Source organism: Scylla paramamosain, chromosome 7 (assembly GCF_035594125.1).
Source record: "Scylla paramamosain isolate STU-SP2022 chromosome 7, ASM3559412v1, whole genome shotgun sequence".
Taxonomy (NCBI): domain Eukaryota; kingdom Metazoa; phylum Arthropoda; class Malacostraca; order Decapoda; family Portunidae; genus Scylla; species Scylla paramamosain.
The window spans coordinates 24965980-24988115 of NC_087157.1; the positions used below are offsets into that span (position 1 = coordinate 24965980).

Sequence of the window (22136 nt, forward strand, 5' to 3'; positions counted from 1 at the left end):
GTAATCAGGTTGTGGCCGGAACACTCGAGATGGAGGTAACTGCAGTCCAGAACTATTTTTGTTAGTCAGGAGGAAGGAAGGTCTTATGAGGAGGAAATAAATGAAAAGATCAGTTAAATCTAGAAAGGTAACTAGTTCAGCGCAGGCGAGGGATAGCTTAAGTGTTTATTACACGAACTGGATTATTTTGAATAAAATAAATTTGCTTACGGGAATGGTGTGTGTAAGAAACTTTTGATATCATTGCTTTAACGGAATTTTGGTTAGATATGTCAGGAGAAGTATTTCATCCAGAGGTCCAGATAGATGGTTATACACTATCTATAAATACAGAGAGAATAAGAGAGGAGGAGGCGTTGCTCTTTATGTTAGGGACACATTACAATGTTGTATCAACAGTGACATAAAAACAGATTGCAAAACAGAGTCGATATAGGTTGATATTAAGGAAGGATCACAATCAATGTTACTGATATTAGTGTACAGCTCACCGAATACTACAAAGGAAACAAAACATGCAATCAGATATGTGTGGTAGGACATTTTAATTTTAGGAATATTGACTGGAGCCTGATGGTGAGCAACAATGAAGCAGAGAAATTTCCTAATATAATTCAGGACAATTTTTTAAAGCAGGTAATCTTGGAACCCACAAGGGGGAATAATATTCTAGACTTAATTCTGACAAACAGGGAGGAAGCAGTCACACAGGCGGAGGTTGGAGGACAGCTAGTTAACAGTGGATATTGTGAAATTAGGTACAAATTAAAATGGGAGGAGGCTTCTAAAAGCAAAAATATTAGCAACATACCTGACTATAGGAGAACAGGTTTTGAGGGATTAAGATTACAGGGGCGGTACTCATAAAAAGTCACAAGAAGTACCCGTAATTCTATCCAAAGCTATGAAAAAAATTTTAACTTTCTGTCATAAGGACTATGTTTTTTTTTGTTTTTTTTCATAACCTCTGTCAAAGCTATGAGTGAATTAATTACGGCTGACTTCGCATGTTGCTAGAAATAGCAGAAACATGTATATGAAATATACATTATTAATAAACAGAGAAAGGGATTAGAAAGGTAAAAAAATATATATTACATAGTTTTTAATGTCATAATTACGCTGTATCTGTTTTAAATAAAGAAAATTAGTGCCTAAAACAAGATCTGCCGCCAATAGGGCAGCCTCAAACGTAAACAATAACAAGCAGTAACCACTCGAGCACCAAGTTTGTTTCACCACAACAACACCAACAACAACAGCATGGATACAGCCGCCCCTGCTGCAGTCACCCTAAGAGGACAAGAAAACCTAATTGGTCTCTTGGTGAGTCTTGCCACTTAATGAAGCTTTTACAAAGAACAACTCTGGACAGAGTGCTTTGTTGGTCTCAAAAGCACTGGCCACACTGAGTATGTGATAAAAAACAATACCAACACGGTCTGTTCTTTAACTTTTAGGGAGTTCAGCATCACAAAGTTCAATGGTTCAAAGTTCAAAGCTCTTCCCTTGGTTGGTGCACACTGACTTGTTGCTGCTCGGCCATGTTGGCTTATGGGTGATTCTTAAGCCTTATGACACTTCCGACACAGTCATAGCGGCGCAGTGAACTTATGAAAATTTCATAGCGCTTATGACAGATCTAGACCGTTTATGAAATATTTATGAAAAATATCCGCCATTTTGATGGCTTATGACAGATTCATAGCCTTATGACTTTTTTTTTATAAATATCGCGCCAGGGATCTGGGATGGGTCACAGACACTACACTGAAAGGACAGGAGATGGCAAGCATGGTGGGTTTAAGAAAGGAGACATGCCTATCACCTGAATGTGTAGGTTTGCTGTGTCCACAAAGGTAAGCGTCTTGCCTATACTCGCTGCTGCTTGGTGACTGCCGTGACTGTGGTCACCACATGGGCTCCCAGAAAGGCGACCACCACCAAAGTCCTTCCAAAGTTCTAACTATAGATAGATAGATAGATAGATAGATAGTTTATTGACGACAGCTTACAATGTTTTATCATACATAGATAACGTATAACAAAATGCGTACAAAGTTATTTGTTAACAAATATTTTTAATCAAACAGCTATAGTCCACACAATAATAGTATATAAAAGAACACAGACAAAATATATACACAAGTTATCCAGATAAGAAAACAAATGATGAATCGGTCTACCACATTAACAATACTACATCAAAATCTAATGGATTAATTTACATGTTTTATCAAAAGTTAAAGTTTTATAAAGAATTTCTTCCATTTTGTTGATATTATAATGGATTCTAAATGGCTCTGTTAAAGGACACACCTCAACTACATGTCTTTCTGTTTGTATAAGACCACACCTACACAGACGTTCCTCGATGGGAAGCCGACCACGCCCTCTCCTGTTCCATCTACCGGTCTCTACCGCTAAACTGTGACCACACACACGGAACCTTGTGAACGATATTCGATGACTCTCATTAATCGAGTGTCTTGTTCTGTATATCTCGTGCACTTGACAGGTAGGATTTATTTCTTTATAAAAAGACACCTTGATGCGACTGAGTCCGTTGCCATGGTGTGCACATTATTTATTAGAGCAGATTTGCTGAGAACTCTTATTCTGAATAAACTCGTCCACAATTTTCCCCTTGTGTGTCTTTGCGTTGATAGCAACTCTGATGCCAAGTGATAACGTGTCGTCTTGCATACCTGATCTCTCTACCCACATTCTATGAAAGAACTTATGTTGGGTTCATGTAATAAATTCCTGTGGCGTAGGATATCCTACACCTGCGTAGCACACAAGGTTAGACGCTGACCTTCTTACTCCTAACAGTTGCTTTAAGGCCCAGTTATATAACTTAATGACAGGTTTCACATCAGCACCAACCCATGACTCACAACCGTACATTAAGGACGAGATCAAGGCTGCATCGAACACTTCTTTTAACAATAAATGGAATATCATTATTCTTATTTACGAAAGATACATATTTTAAAATATGACACAACTTGTTTTTTGAGTGCAGTTGGACAGCTGAGGACACGGAACCATCACTAGTAAAGGGTGAACCCAAATACACGTAACTAGAACACTGCTCTATTATTAAGCCCCTCACCCGGATCAGATCCGTGTCCCCCTCTTCACCATTTATTACAAAAATTTGGTTTTACTGCTGTTCATCATCATACCGTGTTATACATATCACGACTATTCTGACATTTATTTATTTTTTATTAATATTAATGTCAAGGGAACTTAATGAAGCTATTCACTTGAGCATTGGGTGCTTAGATTTATGTCTTCAAATTGCTCAGTAAGCACAGTCAGGTGTGCTTATTCAGAAGCAAATATAAGCAAAATTATACTTGGGCTATGTCGCTTACCTATTTCTGTGCTCTGTAGGTAGACCTCCGCTGTGGCATTAGGCGACAGACTCAGCGAGGATTGGTGGACATCACTCAGTGACCGATGAGCTGCATTAGAGGTGAGGGGAATTCGCGCACAATGTTCTTATCTGTCAAAGTAAAATGCTGAGTAGACATATCGATGTGATGCAGTGATTTGAGCACATAGACCGATAAGCCAGTGTTGCTGTCCAGGCGAGTGTGATGCTAACGAGCAGCACAGTGTGAGAAGGCCGTCTCTTCACGAGTGAGTCTGAGCCGCTGAAATGACTGCTGTGAAGAGTACGATGGCGGTGTGGTCTTACATAATGTCTTGGAAGTCAACTTGCTTAAGTTGACTCCAATGCGGCTGCACATCACCAGACTCACTTCAGAGAGAGTCAGCTCTTGCTTATGTGTCGTTGTACGGAATTCACAGAACATGAATGAAATTATATTTGGATCACAAAAGAAGATAAGATACAAGATAAGAAGATGAGATGCAATATAAGAAGATAAGGTTGTGTTTCACTGTGACGCTTTGTAAACCAAGTACGGTATATATTTTGCATGACATCGATTATCGATAAGGCTGTAGACGAGAACATGTAAATATCTTAATTTCCGTGATGAGGAAGTAAACCAGTGATCTTCAGTGATATAAGGACACACGAGACGCGTCTGATCCACAGCGATAAACGTAAGACACGAAGCCGGAACGTGAGTCACCATATATTGCACTGCTAGAAACATTCTTCATCCTTTTTCTTTCTGTGTTAACTCGAAAGGAATTTGAAAAGTGAAAGATAGGGAGGAATTGCGAATTTCTTACTTTCTCAGGTCATAAACATTGTTATTGCATTATTATACGTTACTTATGTTATGAAATTCTTGGTAATGCATCAGTACACTTTAAGTATCTGTTAAGACATTCATTCAGTATTCATTCAGGATTCGTCAGAATCCTGTATTCGTCCTGTGCAAGGATCTAGTAATAGTAGTCGGGATATTATTTTGCCGAATGCCTCAACGCACCTAACCACTCACTACAATTTTCTGAAAATCATGTTGCAAAACAGAGTAATAATTAGAAATCCTGTTAATTACGTATCGATAAAGTTTTTGTAATAATTTCATGATATTCTCGTACAAATATTTTTCTTATAGTGCAGGATTTATATTTCCCAGGAAAAGCCATGACCTTTGGCCTCAAGAATCTGATGACCCTCACGGTGTATGGGCTGTTGCTCCTCCTCTTCTTCCTCATAATACATCATTGGCACAGGTATTTGTTGAGGGTGACGGGATGACTATGTGACGGGGCCTTGGGATGCCAGCGCAACCATGGCGCTGACGGGGAGTGAAGACTGTGTGTCGTGTTTGGTGAGAGAGTGACAGGGTGGTAGAGGAGCTTTGGTGGTGCTAGTAGGCATGATGGTAGTGGTGTGTGGTGTGAATATGTTTGTGACGGTAGTGTGTGGTATAGTAATGTGAATGTGCCGTTGAGGTGGTGTGGTGATGGTGTGGCTGCGATGTGTGACGTGGTGATGTGAGTAGCGGTAATGTCATGATGATTGCAGTAGTGACGTGTCCATATCATGTCACGCGGGCAGATCATGCACTTTTTTTTTTTATGTAGGAGGGACACTGGCTAAGGGCAACAAAAATCCAATAAAAAAAAAATGCCCACTGAAATGCCAGTCCCATAATCCCCTAAAAAGGTCCAAAGCGGTAGTCAAAAATTGAAGGATAAGTGTCTTGAAACATCCCTTTTGAAGGAATTCAAGTCATAGGAAGGTGGAAAAACAGAAGCAGGCAGGGAGTTCCAGAGTTTACCTTATTATCCACCGTTCTCTTCATATTCAAACCAGATTTAGTTCTAGTTTTACGAGCAGAGGCAATGGCTGGTTGTGTCGAATCACTCTGAAAACACCATTTGAATTATGTTTCTTTCAGCTACACTGCGCCAGACGTTGCCATCGTATCACATAATCAGTCAGGTGAGTATTAACACCCCTCCTGAAATCTGAGCTTGGGCTGAACAGTGCTTTGTATCTTGGCTGCATTACTTCATTTATTAGCAAACCCCTTTATTTTTCGTGACGCGCAGGTGAGAGTGATACGGTCCAAGCAAGCCCTCTGAAAACCACTGCTGAGAAACAAATGGGTAAGTGTGTGTGTGTGTGTGTGTGTGTGTGTGTGTGTGTGTGTGTTTGTAGCTGATAGTGAGGGTGAAACTTAATTGATATCAAACCTTTTCTTCCCCGCGTCTGTTAGAAGAGGCTGGTGCGTTCCTGAGAAGTGTCCTGCACGGCTCCGTTAAGAGACAGCTAAGTAAGTAAGTAAGTAAGTAAGTAAGTAAGTGTGTGTGTGTGTGAGAGAGAGAGAGAGAGAGAGAGAGAGAGAGAGAGAGAGAGAGAGAGAGAGAGAGAGAGAGAGAGAGAGAGAGAGAGAGAGAGAGAGAGAGAGAGACTTGGGGATGAGGGGTAGGTAAACACAAGGGGACATGCACACAGCATCAATAGTTTAATTCGGGTCATTGTGTGTTTTTCAGGCTCTGGTCACCTATACGTGGACCGGAGCGACAAGCGAGTGTGGAAAATGTGGGCAAATGATTCGCGAGATAGTCCCTGCTTCAACTACAACACCAGGTGATACCTTTTCTGATACCCTAAGTTTTCTTTTTCACTTTTTTTATTCTTTTGGTTACATATAATGCGCCTCATCTATTTCTTCTTTTTAGCATATTTATTTGAAGAAAGGTCTGGCTTTTTCATGCGAGTTCTTGTAATATTTTGGTGAAACTTTTGCTGTTGCCTTAGACATATCAAAAGCTTTTGACAGAGTCTAGCACAAAGCTTTGATTTCCAAACGGCTTCTATCATTTTCTCTGTAACTTCATCTAAAGTTTCCTTTCTTTATTCAATTACTTCAATTATTGCTGTGGTAGACGGTCACTGTTCTTCTCCTAAATCTATTAACAGTGGTGTTCCTCAGGATTATGTCTTGTCACCCACTTTCTTCCTATTATTCATCAATGATCTTCTAAACCAAACTTCTTGTTCTACCCACTCCTACGCTGATGATACCACCCTGCACTTTTCCACGTCTTTTCATAGACGTCCAACCCTTCAGGAAGTATAAACAGTTCACTCAGAGAAACCACAGAACGCCTGACTTCTGATCTCTAAAATTTCTGACTGCGGCAGAGCAAACTTAGTATTATTCAGCGCCTCATTAACTCAGTTCCTCCATCTATCAACTCGACACAACCTTCCAGACAACTGTCACCTCTTCTTCAGTGACACTCAACTGTCCCCCTCTTCTACACGGAACATCCTCGGTCTAATAATCTAAACAGGAAACTTCACATCTCATCTTTAGCTAAAACAGCTTCTATGAAGTTAGGTGTTCTGAGACGTCTCCACCAATTTTTCTCACCCTTCCAGCTGCTAACTCTGTACAGGAGCCTTATCCGTCCATGTATGGAGTTTGCTTCACATGCCTGGGGGCTTCCACTCATATCGTTCTTCTAGACAGGGTGGAATCCAAAGTTTTTGGTCTCATCAACTCCTCTCCTTTAAATGACTGTCTTCAGCCTCTCTCTCATCGCTGTGGTGTTGCATCTATAGTTGTCTTCTATCGCTATTTTCATGCTAACTGCTCTTCTGATCTTGCGAACTGCATGCCTCCACTCCTCCCGCGGCTTCGGTACACAAGTGTAGACTTTCTTCTTTCTCTCATCCCTATTCTGTCCACCTCTCTAATGCAAGAGTTAACCAGTATTCTCAATCATTCCTCCCTTTCTCTGGTATAAACACTGGAACTCCCTGCTACTGTATTTCCACCTTCCTGACTTGAACTCCTTCAAGAGGGAGGTTTCAAGACACTTATCCTTCAATTTTTGACTACCGCATTGGACCTTATGCGGGGACCGGCATTTCAATGTTTTTTTTTTTTTTTTTTTTTTTTTTTGCCCTTGCCCGGTGCCTCTCCTGCATAAAAGAAAAAAAAAATCTAAAGTAAGAAACACCGCACAGAAATCAGATCATTTAGTAACGTGATCTCCAACAGTTCCCAATAAGTCGCCTGGAGAAGTGACGCTGCACGAGGTGTTATGCAAAGGCTCAGCATGCGCGTGTTTTCAAAATGAATGTGAGCGCAGAGTGACGAATATCCCCATTTAGAAGACGCCTGTGCTCCTTGCCTTGATCTTTGGCTGTAAAACGCTTAACTATGACCTGAAGAGACGAGCAGAGGCTTAGCAGGATCGCGAGGTATTAGTTGAGTGAGCACATTGCGTTAATTCAGCAGTGTCTCCAAAATTAGATCGAGGCCAATTACCTTTATACTCCATGAAGGCTATGAGTGCTCGGGCGTGCGACACATATTGCAAAACTAGGTCTTTCTCATCTCACGGCATGTCTGACCCTCACGCACGATGACTTGCAAACCATTCAAGCTTCGTTTCCTCTTTAGAATCTTGATGAAACTTTAAATGTTGTAGTATCTCAATTTCGCTACATTAGACTCGACGCATCTCACTACACATTCAAAGTACAGCACGTGTGGATACCTTATTAGTGGGCAGGTGTGAAACGTTTGCATCGTTTATCCTGTGTAGTCCTAGAAACATGTTACAAGTTTCCCCACACCTTCACTGTCTTGTCCTCTCCTGTTTCAGTCTCATTATCAAACAATCTTGCTAAATTTCTCAGGTGCTATTCCAATATTCAAGATCAGTGATAGTATATACCTTGCTTCTTATCTTTATTGTGATTTATTGTTTCGTTCTTTCTTTGATTCACTGGCATAATAAACATAACAATTTAAAAGCGCCAGTGAGTTGTGGGTGAGTGAGCTTTACTTAACTATCTGAGGTCAACTGTATCAGGTTCGGAGTGGGGGTACCGCAGGTGTGGTTACTGTCCTTCCCTTGCTCCGGCAATACCTGGCTGCGCTACCTGCTAGAGGCCGCCTCAGGCATCTTCACGGGCTCCATCTATTACGACGAGCTCCTCGTCAAGAAAGGTAAGGTCCGGTGTGACTAATATGAGTTTCAGAGGCCATGTTACTTCGTTTTTCAGGAATAGGTCTATTAACAAACTGATGGATTGGAATCATACTTTGACAGAGCTTGTTTCAGACATTCCGCCACTTTTAGTCACTATGGTAAAGTAGTAAAAGTAGATAATATAGGAGTTTTCCTTAGATGGCCCCTTCTTCATTAGGAGGAAGTTACATTTCCCTTGAGAATCATTGAGTCTAAGCTGATATTAAGATTGTTATAGTAAAACTATTAAGTATATGTTGTTATTAAGAAAACATCCCCTCAAAAGTTGAATTTTTTTTTTATACTGGGCTGTTATTATGATTCATCAGTTTCGAATGTAGTTATTACGATAAATGGAATCTTGCTCAAACTCCTCCAATGTTTCGTCAGGTTTCCTTGCTGAGGGAGACAACGGAGGGAAGACACTCGTGCAGAAGACGCACCAATCTCCCATACTAAGTATTCAATACTCCAATCCCGTCGGAAATTCTGAAACCAACATGACCCGCCCCACCGTGCTGCTCATCAGAAACCCTGCCAAGTGAGTCTCTTCATAAAACGTAGAAATGAATGGACACAAAAATTTCAGTATTATAGCTTTTTTTTTTTTCGTGCACGTTTCCTCTACTTCCAAAACAATGTCTCTCTCTCTCCTCTCTCTCTCTCTCTCTCTCTCTCTCTCTCTCTCTCTCTCTCTCTCTCTCTCTCTCTCTCTCTCTCTCTCTTACCACTCTATTTCCTACATTTCCATCCTCATTTCCTCTATATTTCATTCCTCACTCCCTCTTCTTCACCTTCCTTAGTCCCTTCTCTGACCTAACACTAGATCCTCCTTCCATACAGCGCCATCATCTCCTTCTTCAAGTTCCAGCAGACTAAGAGTCACGTGGACCAAATTCCAGAAAAGATGTTCAATACAACCAGTAAGTTAAATCCGTGTTTGTGTACATACTTTATTCATTACTTCAGTTCTACGAGGTCACAGAATATTTGAATGATCTGTTTGGTCTCCGGTTCCATGTATAATTGTTGAAAGGAATACTGTATGAATCATGAAAGTAAATGCAACTAAAATTCTTCTTTTTCATTTATTAGTTAACGATTTAAAGGTAATATCTTCTAAGACCAGTTCCTTTAAACTTTTTTAATTCTTTGTTTTGATGATTTTCTTCCACTTTCCTAAGAATTATTCGCTACCTATGTTTGTGTGATTAGTTAACGATGCATGCTATCCTTGGTATATCCGGCTCCTCTAGAGTGTTTTCTTAGTTTTCCATGATTTTTCTTTTCTTACAGTTTCTTGAAATGTATCCAATCCTATGTCCTAATCAGTCATTTTCTTATGGGCAGAATTCCATACATTTGTGAAGACTTCTCTGGTGGACTGGATGAATTTGGCCGTCAAAACACTAATGCGGATCGAGGCGCCGCTGCACGTGATTCACTACGAGCATTTGGTGCAGAATCCAATGCAGGAACTGACCAAAGTCCTCGCCTTCCTCGGGTACTATCACCACCGCCAACACCACTACCAATAGCATTTCTTGGTTCTTTTTTTCCTACTTGACCTGCTTCATCTCCTTCTCCTCCTCCTCCTCCTCCTCCTCCTCCTCCTCCTGTGGTTTCTTTGTCCTCTATTTCTCTGTATCCACCCTTCTTTGTGTTACTTCTCCTGTGTCTCCATTTCTTTCCGTCTTCTTTATGTGCAAGGGATATGAGAGAGAGAGAGAGAGAGAGAGAGAGAGAGAGAGAGAGAGAGAGAGAGAGAGAGAGAGAGAGAGAGAGAGAGAGAGAGAGAGAGAGAGAGAGAGAGAGAGAATTTTTATTTCCATTATTACAACGGTTTTTCTGTCACAAAGAATACAAAACACTGCAGTTACTGAATATACACAAGACAAAATGGCATAGGCAGATTATAGTAAAATATGATTGTATCACTTAAAAAAACGTATGTAGAAAAAACTAAAGCATTAAAATTACCATAAAAATAAAATCAGGCGCCCTAAAAACTACACTCAAATTTGATTACATAGTGAGTATCTGGCTAAACGAATTTTAAAGGAGGAGAAGGAGACCACATCTCTTTCGTTACTGGGAAGTCAGTTTCTGAGCGAGGGGCCAGATACTAAAAGAGGCTTCGTCCCCAACCAGGTCTTACATTTAGGTACATATAAGAACATAAGAAATAAGGGAAGCTGCAAGAAGTCATCAGGCTTATACGTGGTATGAAATATACCTACCTATTTCCACCTATCATCCCCATCCATAAATCCGTCTAATCTTCTCTTAAAGCTCACTAATGTCTTGGCACTAACAACTTGATTACTGAGTCCGTTCCATTCATCTACCACTCTATTTGAGAACCAGTTTCTTCCTATCTCTTTCTTAAACCTAAATTTTTCAAACTTAAACCCATTATTTCTTGTTCTGTCCTGGTTGCTGATCCTAAGAATTTTGCTTACGTCCCCCTTGTTATGCCCCTTATAAAGACTTCTATCAAGTCCCCTCTTAACCTGCGTCTCTCTAGAGAATGTAAATTTAACAGCTTCAATCTCGCCTCGTAAGGAATGCTTCTCATCCCCTCCATCCTTTGTACTGATTCTGATAGACCTATATCCTTCCTGTAATTTGGGAACCAGAAATGCACAGAGTAGTCTAGATGAGGTCTGACCAGCGCAAAATATAACTTTAAGATTACTTCCGGCCTTTACTTTTATTTGTTGTTTTGTTGTCGTGTGTTAACAAGGCGTGCAGTCATGTCACTATTGTGGACAAGTGGAAGAGCCAGTTTGGTAATAACTTATTTATAATCTTGAAAAGTATTACTCCTACTTCTTAACGGTATTTCTCATTGATCTTTATCCACCCCAGTTCCTTCAGGTATGGTGTGACATGTTCATATTTGGAAGCACCACTAAATGTTTTGTTACTTTTGAACACAGTGTTTTTGAGCTGCACTAGTGGTCCCCCCCATACACTTATGCCATAATTAATGATGTTCGATCCAATAATGATTCAATGGTTCAATCACAGTAATTCTAGTAATTTTATTGAAGTTGTCTAATCTATTGATATACGGTAAAGTAGCATAGATCCTCCTACTTAATACGTTAATGTGTCTCAAACGTTCAGTGCTTGTCAAAAGTTATGCCTAAATTCTTTAAAGAATTACAGGGTATGATTTTGGTATTATCTATTTGAATATGTATACCAGGAGGAATTTGTGACAAAAGTCCTCTACTACCGATAAGCATACATTAGGTTTTGTGGACATTTAACAGTAAGACATTTTTATTTAAATACAGTAAAATCCCTCTTATCCGGCATCAACGGGACCGCCGATATGCCGGATACTTGAATATTGCCGGATACTTGAATAGAAGTGAAATTATGTCCACAATCACCATCCTACACTCACGCATCTTACCATAACAAAGATCAGCTGATCTTAATCAGCAGCTGATCTGATCAGCTGGTTAAGTGTAAGCACAACACGCTTCCTCTTTTCTACAACTTTAGGCATGATGAAGGCGTCAGGCGATAAACAGTGCACACGCGGGACTGAGTCACTGAGTAAACACAGTGCAGTGGGCCGCGGGTGGCGCGAAGCAGTGCGCTCTGGTGGCGAGGGGACAAAGTATGCCTCGCGAGGGAATTTTAATTGATTTTATGAGTACACATTGATTTTTATTGATTTTAAGGCTCGGGGAAAAATGTGCCGGATACTTGAAGCTCCCCGATACTCGAATGCCGGATGAGAGGGATTTTACTGTATATATTTTTTTCTTCTTAATGCATTGTTCACTTTTACGGATTAGATCTTGAATATCATTAATATCTCCAGCACGAATGAACTGGGTGCCGTCAGCATATCGTATGAATTCACAGACAGAGAAGAAGTATGAAAAATCATTGACAAATAATGAATGAAATAGGTCCTAGTACAGATCCTTGAGGAACACCTTAATTAATATTAGTTCTGTCAGATATATAATTTTTATTGCGTACTGATTGTGTTCGGTCACTTAAATAGTTATGAAACCAGAATGAGTCAATGTTAAACAAGGTTAAACAATGTTAAACAAACTGAAGCACGTCCTAACTTATTGATTAACACTTCATAATTCACACTGTCAAAAGTTTTGGTCAAGTCACATAGAGTAATCAGAGAAACCTTTCGTGCATCCATGTTAGCATACAGTTTGTAAGATAGTGATAGAGTTAGAGAGAGAGAGAGAGAGAGAGAGAGAGAGAGAGAGAGAGAGAGAGAGAGAGAGAGAGAGAGAGAGAGAGAGAGAGAGAGAGAGAGAGAGAGAGAGAGAGAGAGAGAGAGAGAGAGAGAGAGAGAGATGGGGGGAGAGGGAGGGAGGAAGGGAGGGAGGAGTTGTGACATTTTGGTTACATTTTACGTTCTCAGTGTCGACATTAGTATCCGGTCCCTCAGAAACCTGTGAGTGAGTTAGCGTATACAACTAAGCATTTATTCATCACTCAACGAAGAAAGACTTGCTTTTCTCCTAGGTTGGACAAAGGGGATATAGAACGAGATTATAATGAGGTGTTATTTAACTGCGGAGTGCTCTGTATTTAGTTTTAGAAATTATAAATTACTCCAGTTGTTCTTGTAGCACTGAACTGAATCAATGGAAACCTAACCTAACCTAATTTAGCCTAACCCTCAGATGAATACGTTAATGTCATTTCAATGCTATCCTCCTATAATTTTTTTTTTTGTGGTACTTGTTTATTTATTTATTTATTTACATATTTTATTTTATTCATTTACTTTTTTATCAATTTATTATTTATTTTCCTTTCATTTTTATTTTGTTTATTTATTTATTTATTTTATTTATTTTTTCTTTTTTTCTTTTTTTTTTTTTTACACTGCATTGGTAAATGTGCCTGACTCGGCCCATGCGTCCCCAGGGTGGCCAGGGATGAGGGCAGGATGGCCTGTATCGCGTCGCATTTAGAGGGAAGCTTCAAAAGGAAAGGCAGTAAGAATCTCGATCCTTACACCACCATGGAGAAGATCAGCATTGTGGAGGCGACCAAGGCGGTCAACAGAACCCTCCAGCTGACGGGTTACTCGCCTCTTCCGCCCTACAACTGAATCCCCGCTTCGATCCCCTGTCAGCGCTGCCATCACGTCATGTATTATAGTCTTCAAGCTGGTGATGCACATGTTGTAGTCTCCGATAGGTTTAATTTCAGTGTGCCGTCATGCCCTCGTGATTTATTGCACCAGTTTCTGTAATAATTAGTGTTTATATTTTGTAGGCTGTGAAGGTAGGTAATATAAATAAACGTTCTCTATAGAGGGCATATTAAAAGAAAAATAGTGATTTACTTAGCCTCGGGTTCCATAAAGGGAGGAAGCTACACATTTCCGCTCTTCGGATCGTCTCGCATATAACTGGTATTTAGTTTGTCTTCAAACTAACCTATGCAACATTCCTGGTCTGAAATTTAATGTCGTGGCTGTGCATTACCTCCCCTCCTCCAGGCTTCACTTCCATTTGCTCCAAGGGACGCGAGTGTTTGAAGGTAATGGCGGCGTTTCATCGTCTGTTTCCTCTGCCCTCACTCTCCATCTCAAGCTTGCATTTATGTCACTTGCTTTCATACATATAAATCTTTAGTCTGAATTCTGTTAAATCTCGCTTGCTAGGATGTAAATATGTAGCTTCCCACTCGCAGTAAATGTCTGATCTTGTTCTGCTGAATAAATATAATTCTTTGACTCTGTCTTGCAAACTGAAGCACGTCCTGACCTGTTCTTTGCATATATTTGTAATGCATTGTCTTTAACCATCCAGCCAACTCTGAGTATTTCATCAGAATGCGGGGTAAAGTCGTGATTTTATCATGTCTGTCTTTCACTGGAGTACAAAAGCTGAAATTAATCGTGTTATAGTTCATGAGAGTTCTTGCAATCATATTGAAGAGCAAAATGTCGGAGTACCGTAAGATCTGTGGCAGGAAATTCACTGCCGTACGTTTTTCTCTGGCTTGTCACATCTTTAATGAACAGTCCTTGGTGAGATGAAATGACGCTTTTTTTTTTTTTTCGTTTTCCGTTTTCCTTTCTGTGATTTGCAACATCAGTTTTTTAATGTCAGTGGCTGCTCACTTTGTACTAATCAAGTAGTGTAATGCATCTCGGTAAGGCAGAGTCACGCACGATCTCTTCTCTCCGCGTCTCTTCTGTGTCTGGTGTGTAAGTGAAGGGAGAGCTGCACACTCCTTCATACCCTGACTCACTTACTGCCAATATTCCACACCTCTCTTACTCGCTTTCACTGTTCAATATGCTCATCCACTTACCAAACCATTCCTACTATTTTAAGTGCTCCCTCACTCACTCATCAACCATCAATAATCTGTGTCCTTACTCATTTCTCATCTATTATCACTCACTCATCCACTCAGTCATCGCCACACACACACACACACACACACACACACACACACACAAACCTTACAGAGGGACCTTGAATGAGAATTTTTAAAGCTTTCTGGAAAAATATGTTCGGGAGTCTCCAGATTATTAGCGGAGTGGAAATTTCCCAACCCGAACGGACGAAGCGAGCCAATTAGCTGGGCGGAAGAGAACGTTTGCTGTCGAAGGGAGGAAGATTTAAAGGAGCAGGAATAGCGTCTTTAATTTACGTATGCGCATTAAGAAATCATCGCAAAGGAGTCGCGGGGAAGAAAGCAAACTTGAGGTGTAAATATAAAAGGGAGGAATAATGTGGTTGTATTTTGGGTTAGCACCAGAGTAAAGGCATGAATTGTCACGTAGCTTTTTCTGTTGTTACGGTATCTACTCTAACGTAATAGAAGTGTATAGTGCAAACTTAGAGTATATTGTTAAGTCTTTTCCTACTATGGGCATCCTTCCCTGACCTCCAAAGTACTGTAAGAATTGTTTGCGTGGAGACAGACAAAATAAATAAATAAATAAATAAATAAATACAAATAAATAAATAAATAAATAAGTAAATAAAAAAAGAACAAGAAATTAATTGTCTTTTCTTTCAGAGTACAAAAATTGTTAGGAGTTAAGAAAAAAGAAAAAAAAGAGTATTTAAAAAGTTATTGGTGATAGAAGGAAAAACTGTGTACGAGTGAAAACTTAGACATATCTAAAAGTCTGGCACAAAGTTTTGATTTCCAGACTACCCTCCTCCGGTTTCTATCCGTCTCTGTATTCCTCTCTGACCGTTCTATTGCTGTTGTGATAGGCGGTCACTGTTCTCCTAAGTCTATTAACACCAGTGTTCCTCAGGCTTCTGTCCTGTCTCCCACTTTCTTCCTTTTTATTTGTCAATGGTCTTCAAAACCAAACTTTGTGTCCTATCCACTCCTACGCTGAGGATACCACCCTGCACTTTTCCATATCTTTTTGTAGACCTCCAATCCTTCAGGAAGTCAACAGCTCCCGCAAGAAAGCCACAGAACGCCTGACTTCTGATCTTTCAAAAATTTCTGACTGGGTTAGAGTAAACTTAGTATTGTTCAATGCCTCAAAAACTCATTTCCCCCATCTATCAACTCGACACAATTCTCCAGATAATTATCCCCTCTTCTTCAATGACACTCAACCGTCCCCTTCTTCTACACTAAATATTCTCAGTCTGTCGTTTACTTATAATCTAAACTGGAAATTTCACATTTCATCTCTAGCTAAAACAGCTTCTATGAAGTTAATCGTTCTGAATCGTCTCTGCCATTTTTTTTTTTTTTTTCACCCTCTGAAGCTCCCAACTTTGCACAGGGGCCTTATTCGTCCATGTATGGAGTATGCTTTACATGTAATGAGGGTGAGGGGGAGATGGAGGTGGGTTTCACTCATACTGCTCTTTTAGACAGGATGGAATCAAAATCTTTTCATCTTATCAACTACTTTCCTCTAACTGACGGTCTTCAGCCTCTTTCTCATCGCCACAATGTTGCATCTCTTGCTATCTTCTACTACTATTTTTACGCTAACTGCTCTTCTGATCTTGCTAACTGCATGCCTCCCCTTCTTCCACGGCCACGCTGCACAAAACATTCTTCTTTCTCTCATCCCTATTCTGTCCACGTCTCTAATGCAAGAGTTAACTAGAGTTCTCTATCATTCGTCCCTTTCTCTGGTAAACTCTGGAACTCCCTATCTGCTTTTGTATTTCCATCTTCCTATGACTTGAACTCTTTGAAAGGGAGGTTTCAAGACATTTATCTTCCATTATTTGATTTTTTTCTATTTGGAATTCTCTATGGGACCTGGCATTAAGTGGGCTTTATATATATATATATATATATATATATATATATATATATATATATATATATATATATATATATATATATATATATATATATATATATATATATATATATATATTTTTTTTTTTTTTTTTGCCCTTGGGCAGTGGCCTTCATACATAAAAAAAAAAAGACTGAGGGAGCAGCTAAAACCATTCATTAGTTATGTTAATGCTTTATTCATTCATATGATACTGTACACTGAAATGAAATTGCCTTAGTGACATTAATAATCAAAGAGGAAAAACACGGACTGGAAATAAGAAAATTCAAGATGGAAAAAAAACAGACACAAGTGATAAATCCCAGAAAGGCAGAAAACATAAGATCAAAGGAATGGAGGAATGCAGTAAGTTAAAGGAAGAAGACGGAAGGAGACAATGGAGGAAGGAGGTAATCGGAAATAACTCGAAGGAGAAGGAGGAGGAGGAGAATGAAGAATAGGAAGAGGACATTAACAAAATTAATTTATTAATAGAATTTGTTGTTTTTGACAATGAATAGTGAACAAGAAAAAGGAAGAGCAGAGTGGAGGGAGAGGAGGAAGATAGAAGAAAGAATGCCGAGGTGGAGGCAATAGATAACGGAGGGAGGGAAGGAAAGAAATTAAAGATAAAGGATAAGAGGATGAAGAAAGAAAAAGAGGTACTGAATATTGGAGGAGGAGAAAGACAAGGAAGAGAATGAGGAGAGAAATGGAAGTAAAAGAAAATTAATTGAAACAAACTAATGGAGAATGGATTAGATGGACGAGGAGGAAGAAAAGAAGAAGACGAAGAGGAAGAGGAAAGTAAGAAGCAGGGTACACATAGTAATGGTTAATTCACTTCTCATGTCTCGTATGCCCCAGCTGATGATTGAGTGCCTGCAGCTTCTGCCTCTCCCTTCTCCTTCCCCCTTCCTCCCTCTCCCTCTCTCCCTTCTCTCCACTTTCTCCTATGCCTTCCCTCCTCCTACCACAGCCACAACATCTCGCAAGCACCTAAAAGTAGTACGTTAATCACAGATCTTTGTTTTTTCTTATTTTTTTTTACGATTTTTCATTTTTTTTCTTTTTTCTTCTTACTGACTTATTTACTTACATTCTCTCTTTCTTTCTTTCTTTCTACTTGTCTTTCTTTCTTGTTTTCTGTATTTTTTCGACTTTTCTCAGGCAGTGGTTGTTCGTATGTGTAAAGCAGACTTTGTTTTGTACATTGTTACTTATCATTTAACTTCAGAGTCTTAGATATTAATGTGATGATTACCCAAAGGTAGTCACTCACCTGTGTGTGGGGGGAGGGGTTCCGTCATTTAGGAATTTTTGGCTCTGTTATTCCATGACATTTATGAACAAAAAAAACAAACAAACATAAAAATAGATTAAAAGGTAATGTGTAATATTAAAACCACAGTGTTTGATTATCCATTAATGGTCAGCTTCGGGAAATTTATTCATGTTAATGGTGGGGTTAGATTACCAACTGATTTACGACAACAATTAAGGTAAAGTTTAATTAGTGTATAGGTAATGAGTCCCAGAAAACACACACACACACACACACACACACACACAGACACACACACGTGCCTGTACAAAGTTGCGAAACACCAGTTCAGGAATTGTCTCCAATAATGAGATAAAACATTCGCCTCACAACACATTTATAGTCACGATCCCTTAATAAAATGTTGAATAATCGTTCTGAAATTAATATATTATATTTCTTTACCTGTGACTATTTATTATTATTATTATTATTATTATTATTATTATTATTATTACTAAATTTATTGTTATTACTATTGATAATACTATAAGATGATGATAAGTAATGCATGTGTATAAGTAAGAATTAGTGTATCATTGTATATGCACGTATGGATGTCTGTTTCACTTACTGTATATCTCATAATTTCTTTAATGTTTATTTTATTTTCCCTAGATTGTCCCTTTTTTTCACTAGTAAATATTTCCTATCATATGTTATACGTCTGGCAATTCTGCTCTTCTCCCTCCTACGTCACGTCAGTTGCCTCCGTTTGTCCGTGTTGTGTAAGCGTGCTCTGTCCTGCCTGGTCACGGCTTCCTGCTCACCTTCCGTTTTCTCCGCCTCCTTCTGCAGTCCACCCACCACCACCACGTCTGAGAGGAGGTGAGTGTGTCATTGATAATTCACAATGAACGTGTAATTCAGGTATATCTTTTATTTTCATGGAGAGGGAATTAGCTATGAACACTTAAGGTGGATAGCCGAGCATCAGTTCCAGGCTTGGTGTCGCCATGTTCCGCTTAGCAGGGTATCGTATTAGCCAGGCTGGTGTGGTGAGTGAAGTGCTTCCCCAACGAAATGTATACTGCAATGGTGTTTACTTCTATTAATTGAATGTGTGGTGGTACGTCTAGGGGGATATGGGAAGGACAGATAGGGGAGTAGAGGCTGCAAGCGGCGGAGTATTAGGGGGAGTGTGACGTCACTGGCCAGTACTTCAACTAGCGGTAGTTACATTATCTAATACTGTGTTTAATCCCTGAAATGGAGCCATCCACTAAAGATCCGATGTATATACGTGGTCAAACAAATATGGAAGGTAAATATCGTACTTGATATCTCGTCAGCGGAGAGAAAATGATCGATTATGATTCTTTTCCTTGCCAAAATTTAGTGCAAGGCGTACCCCTCTACAGTCACCAGTTTGTCCTGCGCGACGTTGTTCTGTAAGGAGCTTCTCGTATTCGTCTTGATGTGTGTGTGTGTGTGTTGTCTCTTGGAAATAGGGGGAAACTTTAAAGTAATTCCAATGAAGAGATAAAGAGAACTCAATGATTGGGTGGTTAGCCTGTTTACGTGGTTTGCCTCAAGCGTAATGCCGCAGTCCCACTAAGCAACATCTCTTTTTAGCGGTTCTATGTCATACGAAGAGGGCACTGCATTTGCTGTCAGGAAGTAAATAATGCAATGAAATCTTTGTTTGTAGCCAGTGATTAGGTGGTGGTGGTGGTGGTGGTGGTGGTTGGCAACTGGAGGTATTAGGCTGGCACGGAAAGGGGGAATGAAACAGCGAGTTGGAACGGGGGAAGGAGGCGGAGTTGGAAGGGTATGGAGGGGTGGACGGAAAGGGGAAGAAGGCAGGGAGGTCGGGAAGGGGGAGGCAGGAAGTTGGAGAGGTAAAGAGGGGATGGGTAGGGGGAAGGATCCTTTGAGTTGGAAGGGTATGGAGGGGGAAGGTAAGCGGAAGGAGGCAGGGAGTTGTAATGGTCATGCATGACGTTAGTGGCTTGTAATTATACTGTGATACTTGAATTATCTGATATTTTTTCGTCATAATGAAATAGAGACATTCATTAAAGAATGTTGACAGATACAGAAGATATTTTTTTCTCTATTTTCTTTATTTTCTCTATATTTATCTTTATTTGGTGTGTGGAAGAAAACAGGAGGCGCGAAAATGTTCATCTTCGCCAAAATGTAGTGGCAGGACTAGTCCTGTAATTGGCAATTCTTCCCGAGCGGCGCTGCTGTGAGTCGCTTAGGAGACAAGTTCGAACTAAATTTCATTACAGTACAGATGAAGACGCCACTGCTTAAGCCTGGGTCACGTTCTAGCATATAACATGCACACCTTATGTAACCTAACTTAACCTTACGCACCTTACACTAACGTTTTTAGTACTTTTTAGTACGGTCTCTGTGTGTGCATGAGAGAGAGAGAGAGAGAGAGAGAGAGAGAGAGAGAGAGAGAGAGAGAGAGAGAGAGAGAGAGAGAGAGAGAGAGAGAGGACGGGGAGCAGAGGGGGGAGAAGAAAGTGAAAGAGTTTTGCAAACTTTCTCAATCGTCCTCCGAACTACGCAGGGAGGAATAGGAGGAGAGGAAAAGAGGAGGATATGAGCAGAGGAGAGTAGGAAGATGAAAAGTTAAAGAGGAAAGCAGGAAGAGGAAAGGGAAGGGGAACATTGTCTTCTTGAAGTTAGTTGTACACTCGAGTTAAGGAACGAGCTGGAGTTTAGACATATTATGATGGCAAGCAGTAAAGGTCAGGTGTCTGTAATGTAAAGTGAGACCGTCGCCCATTGACGCCACGAACATACGAGGTGACTTGGTTTGAATGCTCTTGTAATACAACCACTCAGTCGTCATGCCTTGTAAATGTTAACTCAGATTCGAATTCTACTTTCCATGTTTTAAAGGGAATATAAAATTGTTTAGGTAAGGCTTTGTTATGATGCCTTAGATAGTTTGAGATAACTTGGTTTGGTTACGCTTCCAATTACAAGTTTATCATGGGAAACCTTCAAATTCGGTGTTATTTTATCATTATAAATTATGTAATCTCACAAATTTGCTAACTTATTGTTTCTGTCAGCGAAACTTCAAAAGGAAAGATCATGACTACATGAAGGTGCCAGCCTCACTTTCCTAAACCTCCTGCATTAAGACTTGTTTTAACATATTCTTTTGTCAGATGAATAAGGAAGTCACATATACTGCTTAGTTTAATACCGTTTGTGATAAACAGTTATCTATGTAGAACACGCTGAGAGCACCGGCTCGCGTTCGATCAGCGAAGTCAAGTAACGATGGGTCTGGATGGTACATGGATTGTTGACCATATGAGAACACCAGACGTTCTTCAGAGCAGCCTGTATTCCGCATATTTCATATGATACTGTAATGGGAAGATGTAACTTTGGACTTCCTTTCGGAGTGTTCTCGTTAGGGACTGGCGCCTTCAGTGGGCTTGTTATTTTTCCAGATTTGTTACCCTTCACTAGAGTTCTTCTTACATGCAAATAAGAAAAAAATATGAATGTTTTGTGTTGCCGTATCAGGAATATGGTCTGTACCCGAAAATATTATTTTGATTTCTAACCGTATAATTTGCTGCGTATAAGTGTTCTAACTAATAGCAAGTCTTGATGATACGCACACACGCTCTTTGCATACAGCACCAGCAAGCTTTATTGAGCACATATAATGCCTAGTAATTTGAAGGTGCAAGACCACACGTGTAGCGGCTTGCCCGAGTCGTAATAAAAAAACAATACAGTTGATGCAACTGGTGTTGCGGAACATGAACGAGTATTTGAGTTTTTGTCTTTCGCTGTGAATTTCGAAGACCAAAACGTTTAAATCTTAAATAATATATTGCTGTGCGTCCGAGTTACAAGTGGATGCAGGTAGATTTAAAACGGCAAATTACCTTTAATTCCTATATAAACTGCTTGATTTAACTGCACTGCACTGATTATAAGACAAAATTATAGCCAATTTAAAGGACGAGAAACGTGTGATCCAGGGTTCCTGTTATTTGCTGGGGATGATATGAATGTCTGGTGTGGCAGTGCACGTTTGGTGAAGGTGGAGACGCGACGTGCAGGTGTGGGTGACAGATGGCACTG

The 22136-nt window shown here is 39.9% G+C and overlaps 2 protein-coding genes across 15 annotated transcripts in view; both read left to right on the forward strand.

The window, feature by feature from the left end:
- LOC135102257 (sialate:O-sulfotransferase 1-like) overlaps positions 1–14185 on the forward strand; it is a 442011-nt gene extending 427826 nt beyond the window's left edge. For 6 of the 14 annotated variants that reach the window (XM_064007187.1, XM_064007186.1, XM_064007185.1 and 3 more), the window contains 11 exons: positions 3406–3487; positions 4575–4671; positions 5343–5386; positions 5497–5553; positions 5664–5720; positions 5941–6037; positions 8281–8417; positions 8830–8980; positions 9283–9362; positions 9790–9943; positions 13369–14185. In XM_064007187.1, coding sequence (XP_063863257.1) covers positions 3472–3487; positions 4575–4671; positions 5343–5386; positions 5497–5553; positions 5664–5720; positions 5941–6037; positions 8281–8417; positions 8830–8980; positions 9283–9362; positions 9790–9943; positions 13369–13555 — 1077 coding nt within the window. In that variant the 5' untranslated portion in view covers positions 3406–3471 and the 3' untranslated portion in view covers positions 13556–14185. Of the gene's footprint in view, positions 1–3405; positions 3488–4087; positions 4107–4574; positions 4672–5342; positions 5387–5496; positions 5554–5663; positions 5721–5940; positions 6038–8280; positions 8418–8829; positions 8981–9282; positions 9363–9789; positions 9944–13368 lie in introns of those variants that run through there. The other 8 variants (XM_064007190.1, XM_064007191.1, XM_064007189.1 and 5 more) reach the window with 3 other exon arrangements.
- A 210-nt stretch (positions 14186–14395) lies between these two features.
- The window catches only part of LOC135101786 (uncharacterized), a 398691-nt gene continuing 390950 nt past the window's right edge, over positions 14396–22136 (forward strand). The window contains exons 1-4 of the mRNA XM_064006081.1: positions 14396–14482; positions 15873–15941; positions 17606–17616; positions 18768–18890. Coding sequence (XP_063862151.1) covers positions 14396–14482; positions 15873–15941; positions 17606–17616; positions 18768–18890 — 290 coding nt within the window. The remainder of the gene's footprint in view (positions 14483–15872; positions 15942–17605; positions 17617–18767; positions 18891–22136) is intronic.